Raw genomic sequence first — 19,263 nt, forward strand, 5'->3', positions numbered from 1 at the left:
TCTCTAAGTGTCTTACCTCCCGCACATCATCTGTGCTGTCCTCTGCCAAACCGTTCTGTGCTGTGTTCAGTTGCAGGGTCACCTCGTAACATTCTTGGATATCTGCAAGGGACCAAATAACAATGAAATTGATTTCGTTTTAATGTGCCTCTGTTATGTTACCATATGAATGAATATCCACCATCAAATTATAAGTTGGATAAGAAAACCCCCACGATATCATCAAGACACCGGATGTTGCCTGCTTTATTCAGTGCTGCTCTTGGTGCAGATGTGGGGGTGGGACATCTGTTCACGACATATCTTAAGTTGTATCTAAACTTTTTCCAAAATGTAGTTGTCTCTCTGCAGAGCAGCATGACTCAAATACTGACTGGGGAAATGATCATCAAGTCAACGTCCTCGCAGCCCAACATAAACAATGGATGCTTTGTATGCAGAACTAATGGAAATGACCACTTGGCCTCTTACTTGATTTGGTTTAGACTATTGGGAACAACATGGGATGATGAGATGAGGAGGGCCACCATTTCTCCACAAATTCTCCATCTACCCAGTATATGAAAGGTTGGAGATCCTACAGTGTGTTGTTGATGCCTGTGATGTGAGTGTACAACAAGGCCCAGCTGCCCTCCCCGTGCTTCACCACTAGGCTGTGCTGTTTTCCCACTGAGGCCATAAACTGACACAGACACACACATCCTCATACATCCTTACCAGGGGAGGCTGGTGGAGGTAGAAATCAGAGGACAGGCTCATCGTAATGCATGGAACGGAATGAGGAATGACAGAATGACCATTCCTCCGATTGCCACCTCCACTAGCCTCCACTGATCTCTCCTACCATCACTTCACCTCCTCTCCTCCTTCCTTCTCTCTACTCCCTCTTCCTTCTTCTATAATTGAGTTTCTCCTTCTCTCTACTCCTTCTTCTATAATTGAGTTTCTCCTCCTCTCCTCCTTCCTTCTCTCTACTCCCTCTTCCTTCTTCTATAATTGAGTTTCTCCTTCTCTCTACTCCTTCTTCTATAATTGAGTTTCTCCTCCTCTCCTCCTTCCATCCCTCTACTCCCTCTTCCTTCTTCTATAATTGAGTTTCTCCTCCTCTCCTCCTTCCTCCTCTCGTCTCTTCTCATCACCTCTCGGGTGGTTAAGCGCCCGTGTCCTGTGGTCACCTATTGAGTGGCAGCCAGTTGATGGGAATGTAGGGAGACAATGTTGCTGATGTCACACGCAGCCCCCCCACGCTGCCCCCCCATGCTGCACTGTTGACATAAAGAGGTCGCTGTTCTCCTGCAGCGCCTGTCCTGTCGTGTGCTACAGCGTTTCTTAGTTCAATGTCAGGACACGTTGAAAGAAACAATTTCGAGGAACAATATTATCGAGGTGTGCTTGAAATGTATAATGTTGCACACATGGTGCGTGTGACTTCTGTGAACTTGAGTGAAAGTACTGTGTGTACTGTGTGTGTGTGTGTGTGAGCAATGGAGGGGGTCAGTATATCGCAACAGGGTCCAGTGGGAACAGAAGTGGCAGAATGGGGTATGAGAACGGTATGTGACTCATCACGGTGTTGAAGAGTGTCTGGCTGTAGGAGTGGAGCAATGTGTGGGCAGAGGTTTCAGCCACCCAGCTGGCTAGCCACACACACACACACACACACACACACACACACACACACACACACACACACACACACACACACACACACACACACTGCAGAACTATGAACCACTGCTTGCAATCACATTTGTGCAGAATTTCTTTATGACCAACATTCACGAGTGACACACCTCCTATTGTGACACACCTCCTATGCCATAACTTGCCTTTGAAGTTAGAATACTTTTACAGCATCATAACATTACTTGCACAGCTACACACACTTAATTTACAGATTTCATTTCTCCCAAAAAGCTTCAACACCAGAGAACAGTGTGTTCTCTGAGCTCCCGAGGTGTTGTGGCATTTAGCACAAAAATCATACACAAATAAAGCCTCCAAGACTAGAGCTGTTTTCCCTTCCAACTTTCCCAGAAATGTTCCAAAGCTCCTCCAACCCTCAAAGACCACATAAATTCCTGGCTGCGGAACAAAAAACACAAACCCAGTTTTATCCCGGTTAGTAGACAGACTCTTTCACAGGTTGTCTTTCACAGATCTCTCATTAGGCTGAGGCCATTCTGGAATGCCCTGGTCACAACTCTGGGCCTCTCAGCCACAGACATACAGTAGGGGTTACACAGTTCCTGGTCTCTACTCTACCAATGCATGCAGCAGGCAGCCTGTGTGTGTGTGTGTGTGTGTGTGTGTGTGTGTGTGTGTGTGTGTGTGTGTGTGTGTGTGTGTGTGTGTCTGTCTGTCTGTCTGTCTGTCTGTCTGTCTGTCTGTCTGTCTGTCTGTCTGTGTGTGTGGGTGCGTGTGTGTGTGTGTGTGTGTGTGTGTGTGTGTGTGGGTGCGTGGGTGCGTGCGTGTGTCAGACCCTCTATTTGCGGTAAACCTATTGAAGTGAACTGGAGTGATCTCTCCACTCATTGCCTGGATGAATCAGCCAAAAAAAGAATGTGCCCCTGAGTGCTTTATGACGATGAGCGACACACTGCTCATTAGAATGAAACATTCAGCAGGAGGAATTGGGTCACAATTAAAGGGTTCTGGAGGGGCCTACAATTCTAACCCCCCTTACTCCCACCCTTGAATAATCTCCTGGCACCCTAGTTTGGGCCTAAATTGTGGGAGTGTTTGTTTGTGTGTTCCAAACTCCCAGTTCACCCCCTCCCCCCTCTCTCCCTCTCTCCCTCCCTCCCTCCTCTTCCTGCATGTTTGCATGTTGGGGAACAAAGGGATGAGTCTGCAGTTAAGGCGACCTTTGTTCGTGATTGTGCAACCATGCAGACATCCAATCAAGCGCTCAGTGCTCCAACTTCCCACAGTGCATCACAAGCCAATCAATCACGCAAATATGTTTCTGCCCTCAAGTGATGAACACGTTTCACACACACATCAGGCACATTTAACACTACCCGACCCTGCCATACCCTGCCATACCCTGCCATACCCTGCCATACCACTGTATACATTGTGCCAAAAAAGAATATAGTAATACAAAGGCAACAACACATACTGTACTGTACAAAAATACCCCCTCACAACAAACAAGACAGTAAAACAAGCCCTATAAGTAGACTAAGCCCTTTGCTTTCATCTATTTACTAAGGAAAATAGTCCTATCAAAAGGTACAGTAGTGACAGGCAGAATTGGTGACAGTCGCAACACACAGCCCAAACGTCCCCGGGTCACATGATCTCCAGCCTGGGAAGGTAAACAGCAGGGGAGTCTGGGAGGCTGATGGACTCTGAGTCATGTTTCAACTGCAGCGTATTCCTGGTAGCTCCGTCCACTTCCAGCCCCTCCCCTGTGCCTTGCCTGATTAAAACCACATGTTGTGTCCACGAACCCAGCCTTGTCTGACCCGGCTCTGGCCCGCACCTGAGACACACAGGCAGCAGGGGTCTTCCTCTCTCTCTGAGACTACTGTTTCCTCAGGCTGAACTCAGACCAGGCAGGCAGGCCGGCCGGCCGGCCGGGAGGAGAGAAGCAGTGGGTGATGATGGCGTGGCAGAGCAGCCATGAGTTTATTTTCCCATCCACAGTACCTCCAGCTCAGCCACTGCACATTCCTGCCCTGAATCCAGACTCTTTAGAGTGTGGAATGTTTGGAATCCTGATTTCAGAATCCTGATCCCCTCGCTGCTGTCCTGCCTGCTCTTTCAATGGAGGCCTGCCCTTCACATCCAGATCCAAACCGCTGAGATATTAATGTGTGGATTCAACTACTATCCTAGAATACTGATGACATTGACCTTATTAATTTAGAGACAGAACATATAAGCCATATATTCTCTTTGCTGTGGTTATAACACCTTGTCAGCGAGTTATAACACAGTAAATGTGTGATTCCTAATTTCACTAAAAGCTTAGTCCTGTGTCATCCACGTATCTGCTGGAGAAGGTCAGAGGGGCGTCCATGTCTGGAAAGGCACATGATCAGGGTGGACAGCCTCGTCTCCTCCTGCTCCTCACCCCTGCACCATGCACCCTTCCCCCACCGTGGCTCCAGAGCTCCTGGTTGGTCTGCTTCCTCTTCAGCAGTGGAGCAGCAGCAGACCCACAGGCAGCCATCATTAGGACATGGGCATGGTAATTAGAGGGACCACTCAACCATTGGTTAAATGGAACTAATTTGTTTCCCTCTTTGCAGGGTGAAAAGGATAGTTTAGTTTAGTTTCACAGGAGGTGGAGGTCCACTTCTGGGTCCATGACAGCTCATCACGGTATAGATGCTGTCATTAGGCACGTGTGCACGAAAGAGCTTTTACAGATCACTGTTCTGGTAAGCAATGACAGACACGGTGAGGTCATGTACAGTACACTCGTGTTATCGCAGAAGCTATTCTGAACTGGTGACACCCTGTTAGTGAGTTTACCTCTCACTGCAGCATTCCAAGGGAATAGTTGAGAATCCAACATTACTCGAAGGGGAATACGGCGCTCTCTGTGTGGTGTCACAGGCGATGTTTGTATAGACACATTCATACGATCATCTATAAAAAACATATGGTACTGTGGGGTCTTTGGGTTTCTCAGACCCAGCTCTCAGCTCTCTGCAAGCACCGGAGATCAATCTTTCAGACAGACATTGTGTTGTGGCTGCAATGTTTCGATGTTTCATAGGGTTTCATTACAATCTCAGTATGTCAGAGAGAGGCGTATACAGCACAGCTTTTGTGAGTTGTCCTGAAAGGCCTCTTTCATGGGACTTAATTGAGTAACATTTAGGCTCAGTTAACTTCCCACACAAATTAATATAACCTGACCCTGCCTGTCTACATCCTGTGTAGGTTTGACTGGACGCAATATCAAGCCAATCACCCATCTTCCCATATATATATATATATATATATATATATATATATATATATATATATATATATATATATATATACTATAACAACATGATAAACACATACATCATTTTACAGATATGTAATCAGACTGGCAAAAAATAAAACTGTAACTGTGCAAAACTCAGAGGCATTTATTTTCATCATAGATGAATGGTCTTACCAGAGGCTTTAGAATACATTCATATGCTCTATGGTCTTACTGATAAATCACCTCTTCAGTTCCATACCAGTGGGATACAATACAACACAAGTTAAAGCAGCATAAATAAGTCTAGTGCAGCGGTTTGTGAGAAGAAAACACTTGTGTTAATCATGACAGCTGGGCTGGAATGAGGGTTCTTAGATAAAACAATAATAGGGGAATCCTCTGGCCTGTTTAGTGTCTTACCTAGTAGAGCTTGAAACAGCTGGCTTCCAAAGATGGCAGATACCTTCCCCACGCTGGTTTTCAAGGCCTGTTCATCCGGGCTGGTCAGACTGGCCTGGTAGTCTCTAAGCAGCCCCACCGCCCGCTGCGTGTCTGACAACAACAACTCTTCATGTTACTACAGAGAAACCTTTCTTTACCATCCCTCACATGTGACAAACTGGGAAAGTTGAGTGTTGAAAGATATTGTTTGACAAGCTGGGAAATTGCAAATAAAGGAGCACATTTAAAGATTGTATTATCAAAGTAGACTATTTCAAAATTACAGTTTTAGAAAAACCTCAGAGATATACACTTCTGAATAAGAGGCTGAATGGGCACACATAGGTTCAAAATAGGCGACTGTACTACAATTTTCCGGCTCAAAGCACACCAACAATAGGGTCGAGTTTGACCCGTGATTGAACCAAATTGTTTGAAGTTGAGTTTGGATAGGTTAGGGATTCTTCCCCAGCTCTCTGTAGTGTGTCTATGGGCGGGGAGGGTGTGTTTGTTCTCATGACTACTGGAGGCTCCAGACCACGACTCTCCAGCTGTCTGCTGAACCAGGGGAGGTTGCTGAGTAATTAACGCGCCCTTGTGATGCGCCTCATTGAGGTTAAGACATGGATAAACCTCTCTGTAACCACCTGAACAGCAGGATCATGTAGGTTTATTGACTACCCAGACCATGGAAGTGTGAAAGTGCTTCATGGCAGCATGAAATGGAAAAATACTTCCTGATTCCCCAAGGGACTTTTCGGGTTTCTTTAAAAAAAAAAAAAAAACCACTGCATCCATTTAAAATTCGGGCTTCATAGTTGGGAACCAAAAGGCAAAACCGCGGATACGCTTTAATTCTCTGTTGTCAGAGGACTTAACTATAACTGTTTCCTCTCAGGAATACGTTTTAATTCGATTACGACATTAAGTAATGTAACATAATAATGTTGACTTGCTTCAGAAGCTTCCAGTAAAAACGTGCGAGACAAATGATAATGATGCAGCGTACTTACCGTACTTGTGGACCATGGTTCAACCAGCCTGAGGACAGTTAACTTCTACTCGAGGCAGCGCTGAAACTGACCAAAAGTAGCCGAAAGATTTCAGAGAGTAGTTTCGACGGTGAATGTTAAACTATACCGTCCCCATATTATCCTCAACAAGTTGGTTAATTCCGCAGTTTAAACTTGAACACCAAGTAGACACTCCCAGGTCTGCTGAACAGTTACAGTGTAGCGGCAGCTGTGGTCCGCTCGGGACGGTCCGGGTCCATGTGAAGTTGCCGGGACTTCTGTCAAAAAGTGAAAGTGTGCGTCACCGGCGGAACCCCGGCCCCTAACCTAAATGATGGGACGGGTATTAAACCCACCCAGAGGAATGTGGACAGCAGGAATAAAGTTGTAAAGTTGCATCAATAAAGTTGCGGTACATTTAGCCTCATTGGACATCACCATTATCATCATCATCATCATCATTATTATCAACAATAGGCCTATCACCATCTTAGTTTACAGAATAGAGGGGGATAATTAGTTAAGATTCACACCGCAGCTCCCTCTAGCACAGTGTACATATAAACCAACTAACTCACTGTTTCATCTGACTGAAAATATGGTTCGGTCTGCCACCTAGTGGTCACAAAATGTAACAGTCGCTATGTTCAGGGAACAAGGGACTGCTGTGATGAAATGTACAAAGAGGAACACTGAACCAACTATTAAGCATGTATTTATGGTCTATCCACAACGAAAAAGTCAACATTGTTCTATGAATTTAGTTGTATACTGGTTATTAATAATATGTAATACCATGCATATTTAAAAGGACAAGAGGCTACACATGGACATACATTTAAAATATTTATTTTTGAGATACACTCTCTTCTCTCACTCGCGCACGCACGCACACACACACACACACACACGCACGCACACACACACACACACACACACACACACACACACACACACACACACACACACACACACACACACACACACACACACAAACAAATAAAAAAAGAGTTGAAATCATGAAAACACTTTAGCTTCTCACACGTGTTAAAAGTTATACACTTTCACACACGGTTTTAAGAGGAATGGATTTAAAAACATCTACAAACCAGAAAAAAAAATGCCTCGTTGAATTAAAAACAGATAAAATAGCTATCCTGTGGCATCAGGTTGATGTCTAATTGACATTGCTGTTCATAACCTCTCATGATGGATGTTAAATGTACAGTCTATGTGATTCACACATTTCTATATTACTGACACTAAATTGTGACTTCTTTCTTCAAGGCTGATCCAACCAGAAAGTGAGGAGGGATTTCTGTTTGACTGCGGACATGGAGACAGCTTCCATTGGATCTCGGCTGGATTACTCAGAAGGTGAGAGGGGGGATAGTTCTCTCTGATTCCAAGGTGAAAATTTGTTTCTTTGCCTTTTCCTAGAGAATCAGGAATAAACCATTATCCTCACTGCATGGTCCTGGGCTGTAGTCATTATTCTAGTCTAGATCAGCATTAATCCAACATGGTTTCTTGTCATCTTCCATTGTTAAATCACACTACAGATCACATTCTCTGTTCTCCATTTAAACAAGGATTAATAGAATTAAGATCTTTGTAAAAAATATTATTTTTAAAACCTATGTCAATCTTCTATTGCAATGTTAAAGATCCAAGACTTAAGTTAATATCAGGAAAACATTCTCCAGTCCTCCTTTCAATTTCAAAACAATTAAGCTGTATAAATCTACAGAAAACATAGCTACCCCTCCTAAGGTAGCTCAGCTCTGAATTCACTTAATTATTACATCATTACTACCCCATCATAGTTGTTACTGTAGTAGTTAGTACCGAATTAATACTAATTAATAAAAAAATATATGAATACAAATCATTTTAATTTTGTATACAGATTATGCCGATCTGTTCCACATCTTTTTGCAAAACCCACCTTTAGAATGACTGAAACAGCATATTTTCCTTCAGAGGAGAGTAAAGTGAACAAATTCACTCGTAACTCAAAATACATTCACGTTTCCATTGCGCTTTTTCAACAATTGTAGCAGTCTACTAACCTTTGTAGGATGAACAGTCCGAACATGATGAGCAGTGACACCAGGTCAACTGTAATCCATATCATTTGGTATACATCAGGTCCCTGAAATACACACAGAGACATACACATCAACAAACCAATGCCGATTAAAATAATCCATAGGTGGTGCACCAGATGTGAAACTATATATTTTTTAAATGGTCAGGCTCAAAGTGGGGCATCAGCAGCTAGTTTAAGTGTTATATTCAAAATCAACATAACAGTTATGTGATGGTAGTGCCCTGCAGGAACATTTGGAGAAGGTAAAATCCCCTTACTAGAATCCAGTCTGGCTGGGTGACGTCCTGAAGGAGGTGACAGGTGTTGGTGGTCACAGAGCCAGCCCCAGAGCACCACAGGAGAGAGAACAGCCAGCGCTCATTCACCACCCAGAGGTTCACAGACACATTCCTGCTCTGGAGATCCCTGTCACAGACACAGACAGACAGACAGACAGACAGACAGACAGACAGACAGACAGACAGACAGACAGACAGACAGACAGACAGACAATCAGACAGACAGACAGACACAAAAGAAATTCAAAGATAATGGAACATCAGTCACTTCAGTTCTACAATGCAATAGATTCATAGGAGTTGATCCTACACAGAGTAACACTCAGGGCAAAGACAGGGGTGGATCAATCGTGAGATGCAATACTAAAGACCAAACATACATCATGTTTGTTCAGGCGCCACTTTCCCATCGTCTCAGACCACAGATCATTCATCTTTCCAGGAAGTTTCAGTGCGGTGCAGTCAGTCATTAAACAACCCACCTATGTGAGAATCCCCCGAGGCTGTGCGTGTGTGTGTGTCTCATATTCAGTGCCTGCCAGCGACGTGTCCGAGCATGACACGCCAATGCTTCAAGACCACTGTATATTATACTGTCTGCGGTTGTGGAATGAGTCATTCTTTTGCAACAGCTCTGACAGCGTGGGTGCACCCACCATCTCTGAGGTACCGCACCCACCTTATTTCTGCGGTTCTCAATGCACTGTATCTCATGTTCAGGTAGTCTCCTCCGTCACGGCCCGATGCGTTGTTGTAGACCTGTTTGAACCCCGGGGCTTCCTGCATCACATACTCCCTGTCTCTGGAGGGAAGCCAAAGCACCTGCAGAATGAAACAGTACAACATACTCCATTAAAGAGTTACCATTCGAGAATTGCCTCAACATCAAACACGCCGATTGCAGAAAGTTTGCAATTAAGGGGTAAACATTCCATTCACCTGGTGTTGAGGGATACCAGATCCAAGGATGGTTTTGACGGTGTCGTAAGTGTCGTTGTTGCCATGGTGATCATTTTTTAAGTCGAAGATGACTGAGATGTTGTGATGTTTGGCCAGTTCCAGGAGCTGCAGTAAGGATGGAACACTCTGATTGGCCGCTGTCGCCCTCTCCTGCTCTGAGAGCTGATAGGCTGAGTGGAAGGGATCCGTCTGGAGGGGAAACATCCTCAGGTCAGATTTTGGATATCATTGTCAAAACACACAAAAGGCTTTGCCTGCTACACCTCTACAGACCGAATTGGACATCAAGAGGGGGTCAAATTCATGCTAAATGGATATTACCTCACCTTCAGGAACCAATTACCAGCATTTAAGGTCTGTAACTCGGCCCAGGTGAGGTTGGTGCTGTGGCTGAACCCTTGTCCTGGGAACTTCTCCATCACATCTGTGGTCCTCCTCAGGAATCCGCTGTCATGGTCGTGCATCAGGAAAGGAACCCGGTCTTTACTGGGCGAGAAGGACAAGAGAGTTAGACGTCAATGAACAACTCGACACAGTCTCAAACCAGCATGTACAGTAACTCCATCACAGCTATTATACAAGGTCCCCTAAACCAGTCCCACTTGACTTGGAGGCTTTACACACTACAGGGCTGATCCAAACCATACTATGCTGGCTGAGATTTCGCTCCTCCAAGCACTGTTTCAGCAACCATGGTGCAGTAGATGTGTATTCAGGCCAGCCTAGTACAGCTCAGCTCAGCTCAGCTCAGCTTGATTCTGTAATGTAACTAAGGCATCGCGGTACCTGAGCTGCACGTCAGTCTCGAAGGCCATCACATTGCACTCCAGGCTCCTCCTGAACGACATCATGGTGTTCTCTGGTGCCAGCTGAGCGCGGAGAGGAGACAGATGGGAGGGAAATGCTCATGTGCTGCTACATACAAACAAACTACTCCAAAGCTGTGTGAACACACAGATCCCTACACATGACACTGTTAAGCTGAGCACAGTGGCCATAACGGAGTTAGGCAACGTAATGTAATGGGGGCAATGCTAAATGCCATATGGGACCCACATGACGGGAGAGTGATTCAAACGTAAGCCTCTGGCTCACAGGGATGTGATAGAAATAGGGATATGTACTGCTGCTGTATGCATACGTCAACAAACACTAATCCAGTCATTATTTATTTATTACAGTTTGTTGTTTTGTCCGTTTGGAGAAAATCTATTGGTTTTCTCAGAATGATTATGGGTGATTATGGTGTGTCAACAGGACCATATAAGCCGTTTGGATAACCATGAATCACAAATGGTCACAAATCAGACTGAAATCAATTATTCCTCTGTAATCAAGTCCTGTAACCAAGTCTGCAAGTTATGATTAGCTTACACCTTCAAGATTGATGCCAAAACACAATGGCATCCATGACACAGGGAAGTGACCTAGTTTAAATTGAATGACTTGAGGGTGATTTACGAGCCAAAGCAGCACACTGCCTTCCTTTCAGTCTCTAAGGGGAGACTTCCGCATATCTTATCTTGTTGGGACATGCAAAGATGAAAGTCAAATTTTGGTCAATGGTTAACCAGTGCGTGAATAGTAAATAAATAAACAAACTAGTCAGAGAGAGTAATAATCATCCCGTAAGGCTTAAATCATCTCTTAAGGCTGATTCATACAACAACGCAACCAAGGATCTGCGTAGGTTCATGAAGGTCAGGGAACTGTTGCAGAGGAGGTTGCACTGCAGGTCACGCTCCTCTCTCCATTTCTCCATGAGCGACCAGCCGTGTAGATGCTGCACACCATTGATTGGTTGGTTAGTGAATGGAGGCAGAGCTGAAGTAGTTCTATTGATGGCTTGCTAGCATCATTGAAGACTGAATTCATCATTTGTTCAATTCAAGACGGTGAAACAAGTTTATACGAATAAAAAGAAAGCTGGAGAAAACAAACAAAAGGGGAGCTGCGGCTTGGAATCAAACAAAGCCCACCTTCTTTGTTATGCTCTCCTGGCTAGAAGTATTCACAAAGCTATCTTGAGGTAAACACAGGCGGCCATTGTTTACTAGCTGTACTCATTATATTCATTCTGTAATCGGTAATATGAAAGCCAAAGTTGTGTCATGTTGTCGTCTATCTAGAGAACATGACACCACTGTGCACAGGCTGCGCGTAGGCCAAGCAGAAGTATGAATTACAGAGTGCTTGTGACAGTGTACTAGTTGCACAAGCGACGCAGAAGCATGTCGAGGCCTTTACCATGGGTGCTCCCCGATGGCCAATGAGGGCCGGTTTAGGGGGGAGCTTGTTGACCAGACACGGGGAGTGGATGAGGAGGGGACTGAGGAAGATGGCCGCCGACACCACAGCGAAGACTGCCATGATGAGGACCTTAGAAGCTGAGGGCACATGAACAGACACAGGTCAACCAATGGAACACATGAACAGATACAGGTCAACCAATGGAACGGTCACGTTTTCGATCATTGTTTTGAGTACTGAATGGTTAAGTAAGACAGAGACTGTTGAATGCAGTCAGCTGCACTGGTTCGGTTGGTTCAGCAGGTGCGTGGAGCGTACCTGCCCCAGGGCGTGAATAGCACACACCTATTGTGGAGTGTATTCTTTTATTGTCCTATATCAACTTCAAGAGATTTCTATCTCAATAGTACACACCTACATTGATAAAGGTGATGTATATATAGAATAATGAATCATAGGGAGTGTGTTGATATCTATTTGACCTGTACAACATAGAACATGGGTATGTTGAGCGCTGACCTTTACTGCGGGCCCTGTGGAAGCCCTGGAACACCAGCCAGCTGACCAGGGTCAGAGCCCCAACACCCCCCATCTGGAGGAATGGAGCTGTGGCCTAAAGGAGGATAAACATCACACACAGTGAAACACCAGAAACACTGACACACACAGGGAACTTCAAACTGCTGCCAGCACTCTGACCCAAAGCACACATCTCACTCACACTGCAACATTCTCACTGCAGTACTTCACACATAACTTCTAAAGAGAAGTCCTGAGGTGGTTTGGCCCCACTGTACCTGCAGTGAAAGAAGAACAGTCAGCCATTCTCTTCTCCACTGAAGGCTTATCCCAGTCACACCCATGGTGATAAAAATCACACCTAAAATCAGGAACAACTGTGCCGAGCAAATCCAGTCAAGACATACAGTCAGACCACAACTGTAGGCATGTATGACAGCTATGGTTCTATCATTATTACTTAACAAATATACTAAGAATGATGTACTGTAGGTACCTTGTGCAGCCAATGCAAGTCCAGAGGTTCTCGCAAGACAACTTGGAATAGTGCAAAAAGCTAAAAGAAATAAATGAGGAATTATGACATTATGATCCAAATAATGAATATCCAAAAAAATCATACATATTGCATATGCATTATCCTCTCACCAACAGCAATACGCAGTAGATGGTCAGTACAGCAGAGATGATGGTCAGCACCATGAACCAGTTGACCCATAGTTTCAGTATGGTGAAGCCCTTCCTGGTCAGGGAACAATAGAGGTCAGGCACAGGGTCAGGCACACGGCTGGCAGTGGATGTAAAGGCAGGGCTCCAGAGTGGGACCAATTTTAGCTGTGCAAGTAAAACAAATGTGGGTCGCACCGGGTGGTGCGAGCTTCAAAAACTAGCAAAGTGCTCATTAGCCTACATTATGTTTTTAGAATGCAGCATGTTTGATATTCATTCAGCTCTCGTTGTGGTTTTGCTCTAATAGCAACCTAATAGCCTATGTGTAAAATGATACATTTACCACACCTCAGCCTAAACTGTTGCGCATTTGAGAAGTCACGTTTAGAATCGTCGCTATTGTAAAACTATTCTCTGGCGGTTTTCATCTGCTAGTTACAGAAAAAGAGAGGAATGGGTTTCATGCTACATTGGTACAGTACTGTATCTTTGGTATATCTCATCAACTCTTTGTGTGCGTAGGTGTGTATGTATATATGCTATTTAGCTGACACTTTTATCCAAAGCGACTTACATTGCAGTGAGTGCATACACAGACATTTCAGTATATATGGTCCCAGCAGGAATCAAACCCACAACCTAAGTGTTGTTAGCGCCATGCTCTACCAACTGAGCCACAGAGAACCACATGTGTTGTTAAGCTCACCAGTTGACCTCATCCCTGTCATTGAAAGTCACCAGACAGATGTAGATCCAGCAGAGAGTGAGCAGGGACACCAGGGTGAGGACCGAGAACCAGCAGCAGGAACACTGTAGCAGGGAGACACCATTACTGTAGCAGGGAGACACCATTACTGTAGCAGGGAGACACCATTACTGTAGCAGGGAGAGACCATTACTGTAGCAGGGAGGCACCATTACTGTAGCAGGGAGACACCATTACTGTAGCAGGGAGACACCATTACTGTAGCAGGGAGACACCATCACTGTGGCTTTGAGAGAACCGCATGATAAACTACCCTTCCTCCAAACACATCATATTTATTCTCCAAAATTCAGAAGACACATTTCTAAATATAGATAATATATATAAAGTGCACGGACTGTTCAGACATCAGATATACAGTAAATTCATCATACACAGTGTGTCTTGATATGAGGATATTTGTAGTGGCTTGGTGTAACCAAGTTGAAAAGGTAATAAACCCACTCCTCACAAGTTGAAATACCCGCATCATCAGATTTCTGGTGTAGCTGGTTTCTACTGGGCATTTTGATGACGGTTATGTGTGTTGGCAGCAGCATGAACCCGGCTACATTAGCAGTGCAATAGGTTGGCTGGGAATAACTCATAGATGTTATCTGTCTTGATCTGTTTTTGTATGGCTAACCAACCTGAACATCCTGCTCAGAATCCTGTGTGTGTGTGTGTGTGTGTGTGTGTGTGTGTGTGTGTGTGTGTGTGTGTGTGTGTGTGTATGCGTGTGTGTGCGTGTACAGTATGGCTATTACTAAAATATCCCTCTGAGGGTCTTGGCTCCCTCTGCCTCTTCATGTTGGGTTTCGTCTGCTGCTCCGCTACCATTGCACTTTATAGGGGGGTTAATAGCTGACAGCACACCAGCAACCACCACGGAGGGTTTGTGTCCAAACACAAACCCTCCCACACCCCCCCCGCCCCTCTCTAGAGACGTTGGTACATGCCCTTTGTTGTCCTGTTCCAGATCAGTCCCACACAAGCCTGTAGAGGCCTGTGACTTCACTAATTGGTCCTCGCACACATTCACATTCACATTCACATTCACATGCTCATCAATCAACAGGTCAGAAAAACAAAAAACAACCATTTCCAAAAAACCAACCATTTCCAAAAACCAACCATTTCTCCCTGTGCTAGGAATAGCTTCGTATTGTATGTGTCCACTGTGGTTTGTAAAGGAAGAAATCCTTATGCTACCGTACTGCTGGATTTTTTCCCATTGGAATGTTAATCCCTACTAATCACAAGAACTTTGTAAAGTTATATTGAACAGCAAGTACAAGCATGCTGATAACTCAAGAGCAGCTCCCATTTTGAGGAGGATTTTAATGTCCATGTAACTTTTGAATCATCTGGGGCATGGCACTAGTGAAACTCATCGATAAAAGGGAGTTATTGTGGAAGTTCACTTTATTTGGTGAACATGAGAGCAGCTGTGTTGAATGCCATGTTGATAGACATAGCCTGCAGATAAACACAGAAATAAACACAGGTCTGGTTGAACTCACTCTTCTCTTCCTGTCACTTGAGTGCCCCCAGTTACACCCAAACATGCCCCTGCAGCACATTCTCCAACAGCTGCCTTCTGACACCATCAGCCTTCCTCCTCATTCACAGTACAGAAGACGTAGATCCTGAGGAGACGGAGCTGAGGGGGACACAACAGTCTCCTGGTTGGAGGAGAGAAGAGGGACTCTGCAGTGGGTTGACTCACCGCGCTAAACCTAAACAGTGTGGGGGGGGGGGGGGGGGGGGGAAGGTGTGGGGGGGGGGGGGGGGAGAGAAAAGAGAGAATGAATATGTGGGTATCAGGGCAATCCCTGTTCAATAAGCTCCTCAATAGAGCCTCTATGCAGGGGGCAGTCACTGACAGAGCTCACAATGGCCGACCCTGTGGGGTACTGAGAAGGCACCGCTGTCAGAACTGAGAGTGAAGTCACACCATAAGACCCTCCGTTCCAACACAGTATGGACACACTGACAGTGACAGGCACATGCATACACAGGCTGTGTGTGTGTGTGTGTGTGTGTGTGTGTGGGGGGGGGGGGGGGGTGGGTGGGGGCGTGAGGGGAGGAAAAACATGTCACCAAGTTGAGCTCCGTTGAGCAACTAGGAAGCATAAAGCCTGTCACACTATTGAAATATTACGTTATAAAGAAAGCTAAGAGAGGGATGGGGAATGAGATCCTAATATGGCTCGACAGTGAAGATTAGGGCATGTCCCGTTAGAACCGCCCCCTCCTCTTCACTGGAGAACAGATAGGAAATGAACCATGGCATTGGATGGTACAGATAGGAAGTTAACGATGGCATTGGATGGTACAGATAGGAAGTTAACCAGGGCATTGGATGGTACAGATAGGAAGTTAACCATGGCATTGGATGGTACAGATAGGAAATTAACCATGGCATTGGATGGTACAGATAGGAAATTAACCATGGCATTGGATGGTACAGATAGGAAATTAACCATGGCATTGGATGGTACAGATAGGAAATTAACCATGGCATTGGATGGTACAGATAGGAAATTAACCATGGCATTGGATGTTTGCCACCAGTATGTATCAGATAAGTCCATTTGTTTTCTTAGGGAATGGCTAAGGTGAGTCAAGTAACTGATTAGACGGAGCACAAACAAAGGGAAGGATTTTTTTTTTTTTTAAACCTAAGATCTCTTGTTTCGACCAAGTGGGGCAAAAATGAAATAAGACCTTAAATGTTCATGACAGAGTGAAGGTACAGGGTATTCTGTGTCATGGAAATTCTCTGGATCGTTGAACTGTAATGTATTATCATAGGTGGCTGGGGACATGTCATGGCAGGTAGACAACGGGAAGTGAAACTTGGAGAAATCAGAGTATTCCCTGCACTAATAAACTCTCACTCTATTAGGAAATGCCTCACCGTAGAGAGCAACACACTGTACTGTATGCTGGAGTGAAAGACATTACAAAAACAACTCATATTTTATTTGCCAATCAATCAACTGTTTGAGACAACACACATGCACTGAACACCCGCCCCCTTCAGTTAGAAATCAGTTGTTGTTGCAATTACATTTTGATTTTAAAATCTATTTATCCTGTACAGTAGGTACTGTATATGGCCAACAAAATCAAATGTAGAGCCAAAATAATAAAAAAAAAAAAAGAGCCAATTCCTAGCAACTGGGGCGAGTGTGTTTGCTTTTTGTCTCCCAATCTCCAACATCTAGAAGTCAGAGTGACAGAAGCATCAGGAACATTCCAACAAACATGAATGAGGCAAAATTCCAACATGTTTTTGGATAGAGCATTGATTGACATGAGCAATTGAGATGTGAATGTGATCCGTAAGGGCCTGACAATGTCAGATATGTTTAAGACAATTAATATCCAGTAAACAAGTTTTACCATCCATGATGGTGGAGAGAGTTAAGATAAGACATGGGTGGAGTTACAAATCAGTCAATTTAAAGTGAGGGAATTTAAATGCAGTTCAGTCTCACAATTCATTGGAACGAGGCATTCAAACATAGAGATGAGGTGTTGAGCTAAAAAAGTACTGCTTTTCATCACTTTGTAAGATCCTGAACACAGGGAACCCACAATGACAACTTCAAAGCATGCGCACACTACTGAACCATGTGTTCAGACTCTTTCCCGAATCATCATACTGGTCCGCTACTGTGGTCAACCGCATTCAGAATCATAGAATCAAAACATTGATAATAAAAAGTAACTCACAGGTAATCTCCTAATTTATCCAATAAGAGAAAAAAATCAAGCGCATTTTCATCTAGCCCCATCTCTGTGTGTGGTATTGGTACATTTTCATGTGGGTGTTAAATCATCATATCAAATTAATACTATCACAGATGGGGTGAATGCGTGGTTCAATTACTGGATCAGAGGAAAAAAAACTGATTGAAAATAAAAATCATTAATTTGGCCCATATAATTCGATTCCAAATCCATGTAGTTAAAAACAATATCAGTAAATCATTTGACCAATAAACTGACTTACTTTGTTAAAAACGGAATGAGTAGAGAGGCGCGCCATACCTTGGCTTCCGAGAACACCAGTCTATCCTCTCCGACAGATGATGATACTCTGCCCGACTCTGCTTGTATTTGGTGACTTCTTTCCGTGCTTGCCGTTTATTTCATCCACATTGTGCTTTGGCAAAATCCGTGGACGGAATGTTAATGAATTTGAATGAATGGGTATTGGGTATGAGTTCAGGGGGTGTAGGCCTACTAGAACATAGGGGGAGGGGTATACGAATGGGGGCGGGGGCGGTCAGGCGCAGGTAAAATTGAGAGCGCACGAAATGCTGGCATTGGGTGCGTTGTTTTACGAGGGAGCCAGAAGAGTCGTAATAATTAAATAGCTACGTTGATACATACAAGTCAGAGCAATGTGAACCAAACTTATAGTGAGTGTCATGTTATCATTTGCAGGTGCAGAATTCAATGGGAATAAATATATTTGAGTAAAATGAGATGGGATCACGGCTCTTTTATGACAGTTGCATTTCTGATCATGGGGAAATGTAGTTTTTTTTTATTGTAAAGAATAATGACAATTCATCATGTCTTGTGGTGTCTTGTGGTGTCTTGTATCAAATACATAGGACATATTCATACAATATGAAACAGAGAAAAGTGAGGCGGAAGAAGGGCGTCGATTATATCCATTGGTCTGCTCAGACATTGTTAGTCTTGTGAATGAGGTCTGCTCCATCCTAGAACCGTCGACGACCAAGCAGCCGAGCAGCACCTCCCAAAAGCATCCGCAGTTGCATCCACACTATGAAACCATGAAAATTGAGCAGGATCTTGACATGCACGGGGAGGTTGTTATTGGGAGTTAAATCCCTTTCAGCAACATTACCTAATCACATTACTAATCCTAAAACAAAAGCTCAACAGAATGCACCTTACACTGTGTTTTTGTTGGAAATAGTTAGAAACAATTTGCTACTCTCCTTTGGCCAAGATGATCATGTCGGTAGGCTACATTAACAGCCTACGACTTAGGAGGATGAATGCTGAAATTAATCACACTAAATGATCTATGTCACTGTGATAAAACAATTAATGTTAGATGATTAGTACCTAATAGATTGTAGGAAAGGTTAACTTAGAATAATGTACTGTATTTTCACCGAACTGTTGTACTGCTGTAATTTTCCATTATATGCAGAAGCGTGCTGAATGCAAGAGTCGTGTGCAAAAGATGGTCTTTGACGTGCTTAGTGTCTGACTGTAAGCACTTAATGTCTCCTTATTTGGAGACTTTCCAACTACGACAAGATACTGTCCAACCAGATACGTTT

The 19,263-nt window shown here is 44.2% G+C and overlaps 2 protein-coding genes across 3 annotated transcripts in view; both read right to left on the minus strand.

Moving 5' to 3' along the window:
• Positions 1-6,520, minus strand: part of dlg3 (discs, large homolog 3) — a gene marked incomplete at its 5' end in the record, with an annotated part of 78,924 nt that extends 72,404 nt beyond the window's left edge. The window contains 3 exons of the mRNA XM_083686575.1: positions 17-102; positions 5,357-5,488; positions 6,391-6,520. Of these exons, the coding sequence (XP_083542701.1) occupies positions 17-102; positions 5,357-5,488; positions 6,391-6,406 (234 nt within the window). The remainder of the gene's footprint in view (positions 1-16; positions 103-5,356; positions 5,489-6,390) is intronic.
• Positions 6,521-7,233: 713 nt separating this feature from the next.
• gdpd2 (glycerophosphodiester phosphodiesterase domain containing 2) lies at positions 7,234-18,117 on the minus strand. Of its 2 annotated transcripts, none has more exons than XM_083686196.1 (15): positions 17,987-18,117; positions 15,448-15,663; positions 13,886-13,989; positions 13,159-13,252; positions 13,007-13,066; positions 12,789-12,887; positions 12,511-12,604; positions 11,989-12,128; positions 10,528-10,610; positions 10,068-10,227; positions 9,721-9,930; positions 9,461-9,603; positions 8,761-8,908; positions 8,463-8,545; positions 7,234-7,826 (listed from the first exon to the last, which is right to left on the minus strand). In XM_083686196.1, exons 2-15 carry the CDS (start codon positions 15,532-15,534, stop codon positions 7,757-7,759), a joined length of 1,575 nt encoding a protein of 524 aa, XP_083542322.1. In that variant the 5' UTR covers positions 15,535-15,663; positions 17,987-18,117; the 3' UTR covers positions 7,234-7,756. The 2 variants fall into 2 exon arrangements, with proteins under 2 accessions (XP_083542322.1, XP_083542323.1); XM_083686197.1 differs by having other exon boundaries at positions 17,949-18,103.
• Positions 18,118-19,263: the final 1,146 nt, after the last annotated feature.

Source organism: Argentina silus, assembly GCF_951799395.1.
Source record: "Argentina silus genome assembly, chromosome: 15".
NCBI classification, from domain to species: domain Eukaryota; kingdom Metazoa; phylum Chordata; class Actinopteri; order Argentiniformes; family Argentinidae; genus Argentina; species Argentina silus.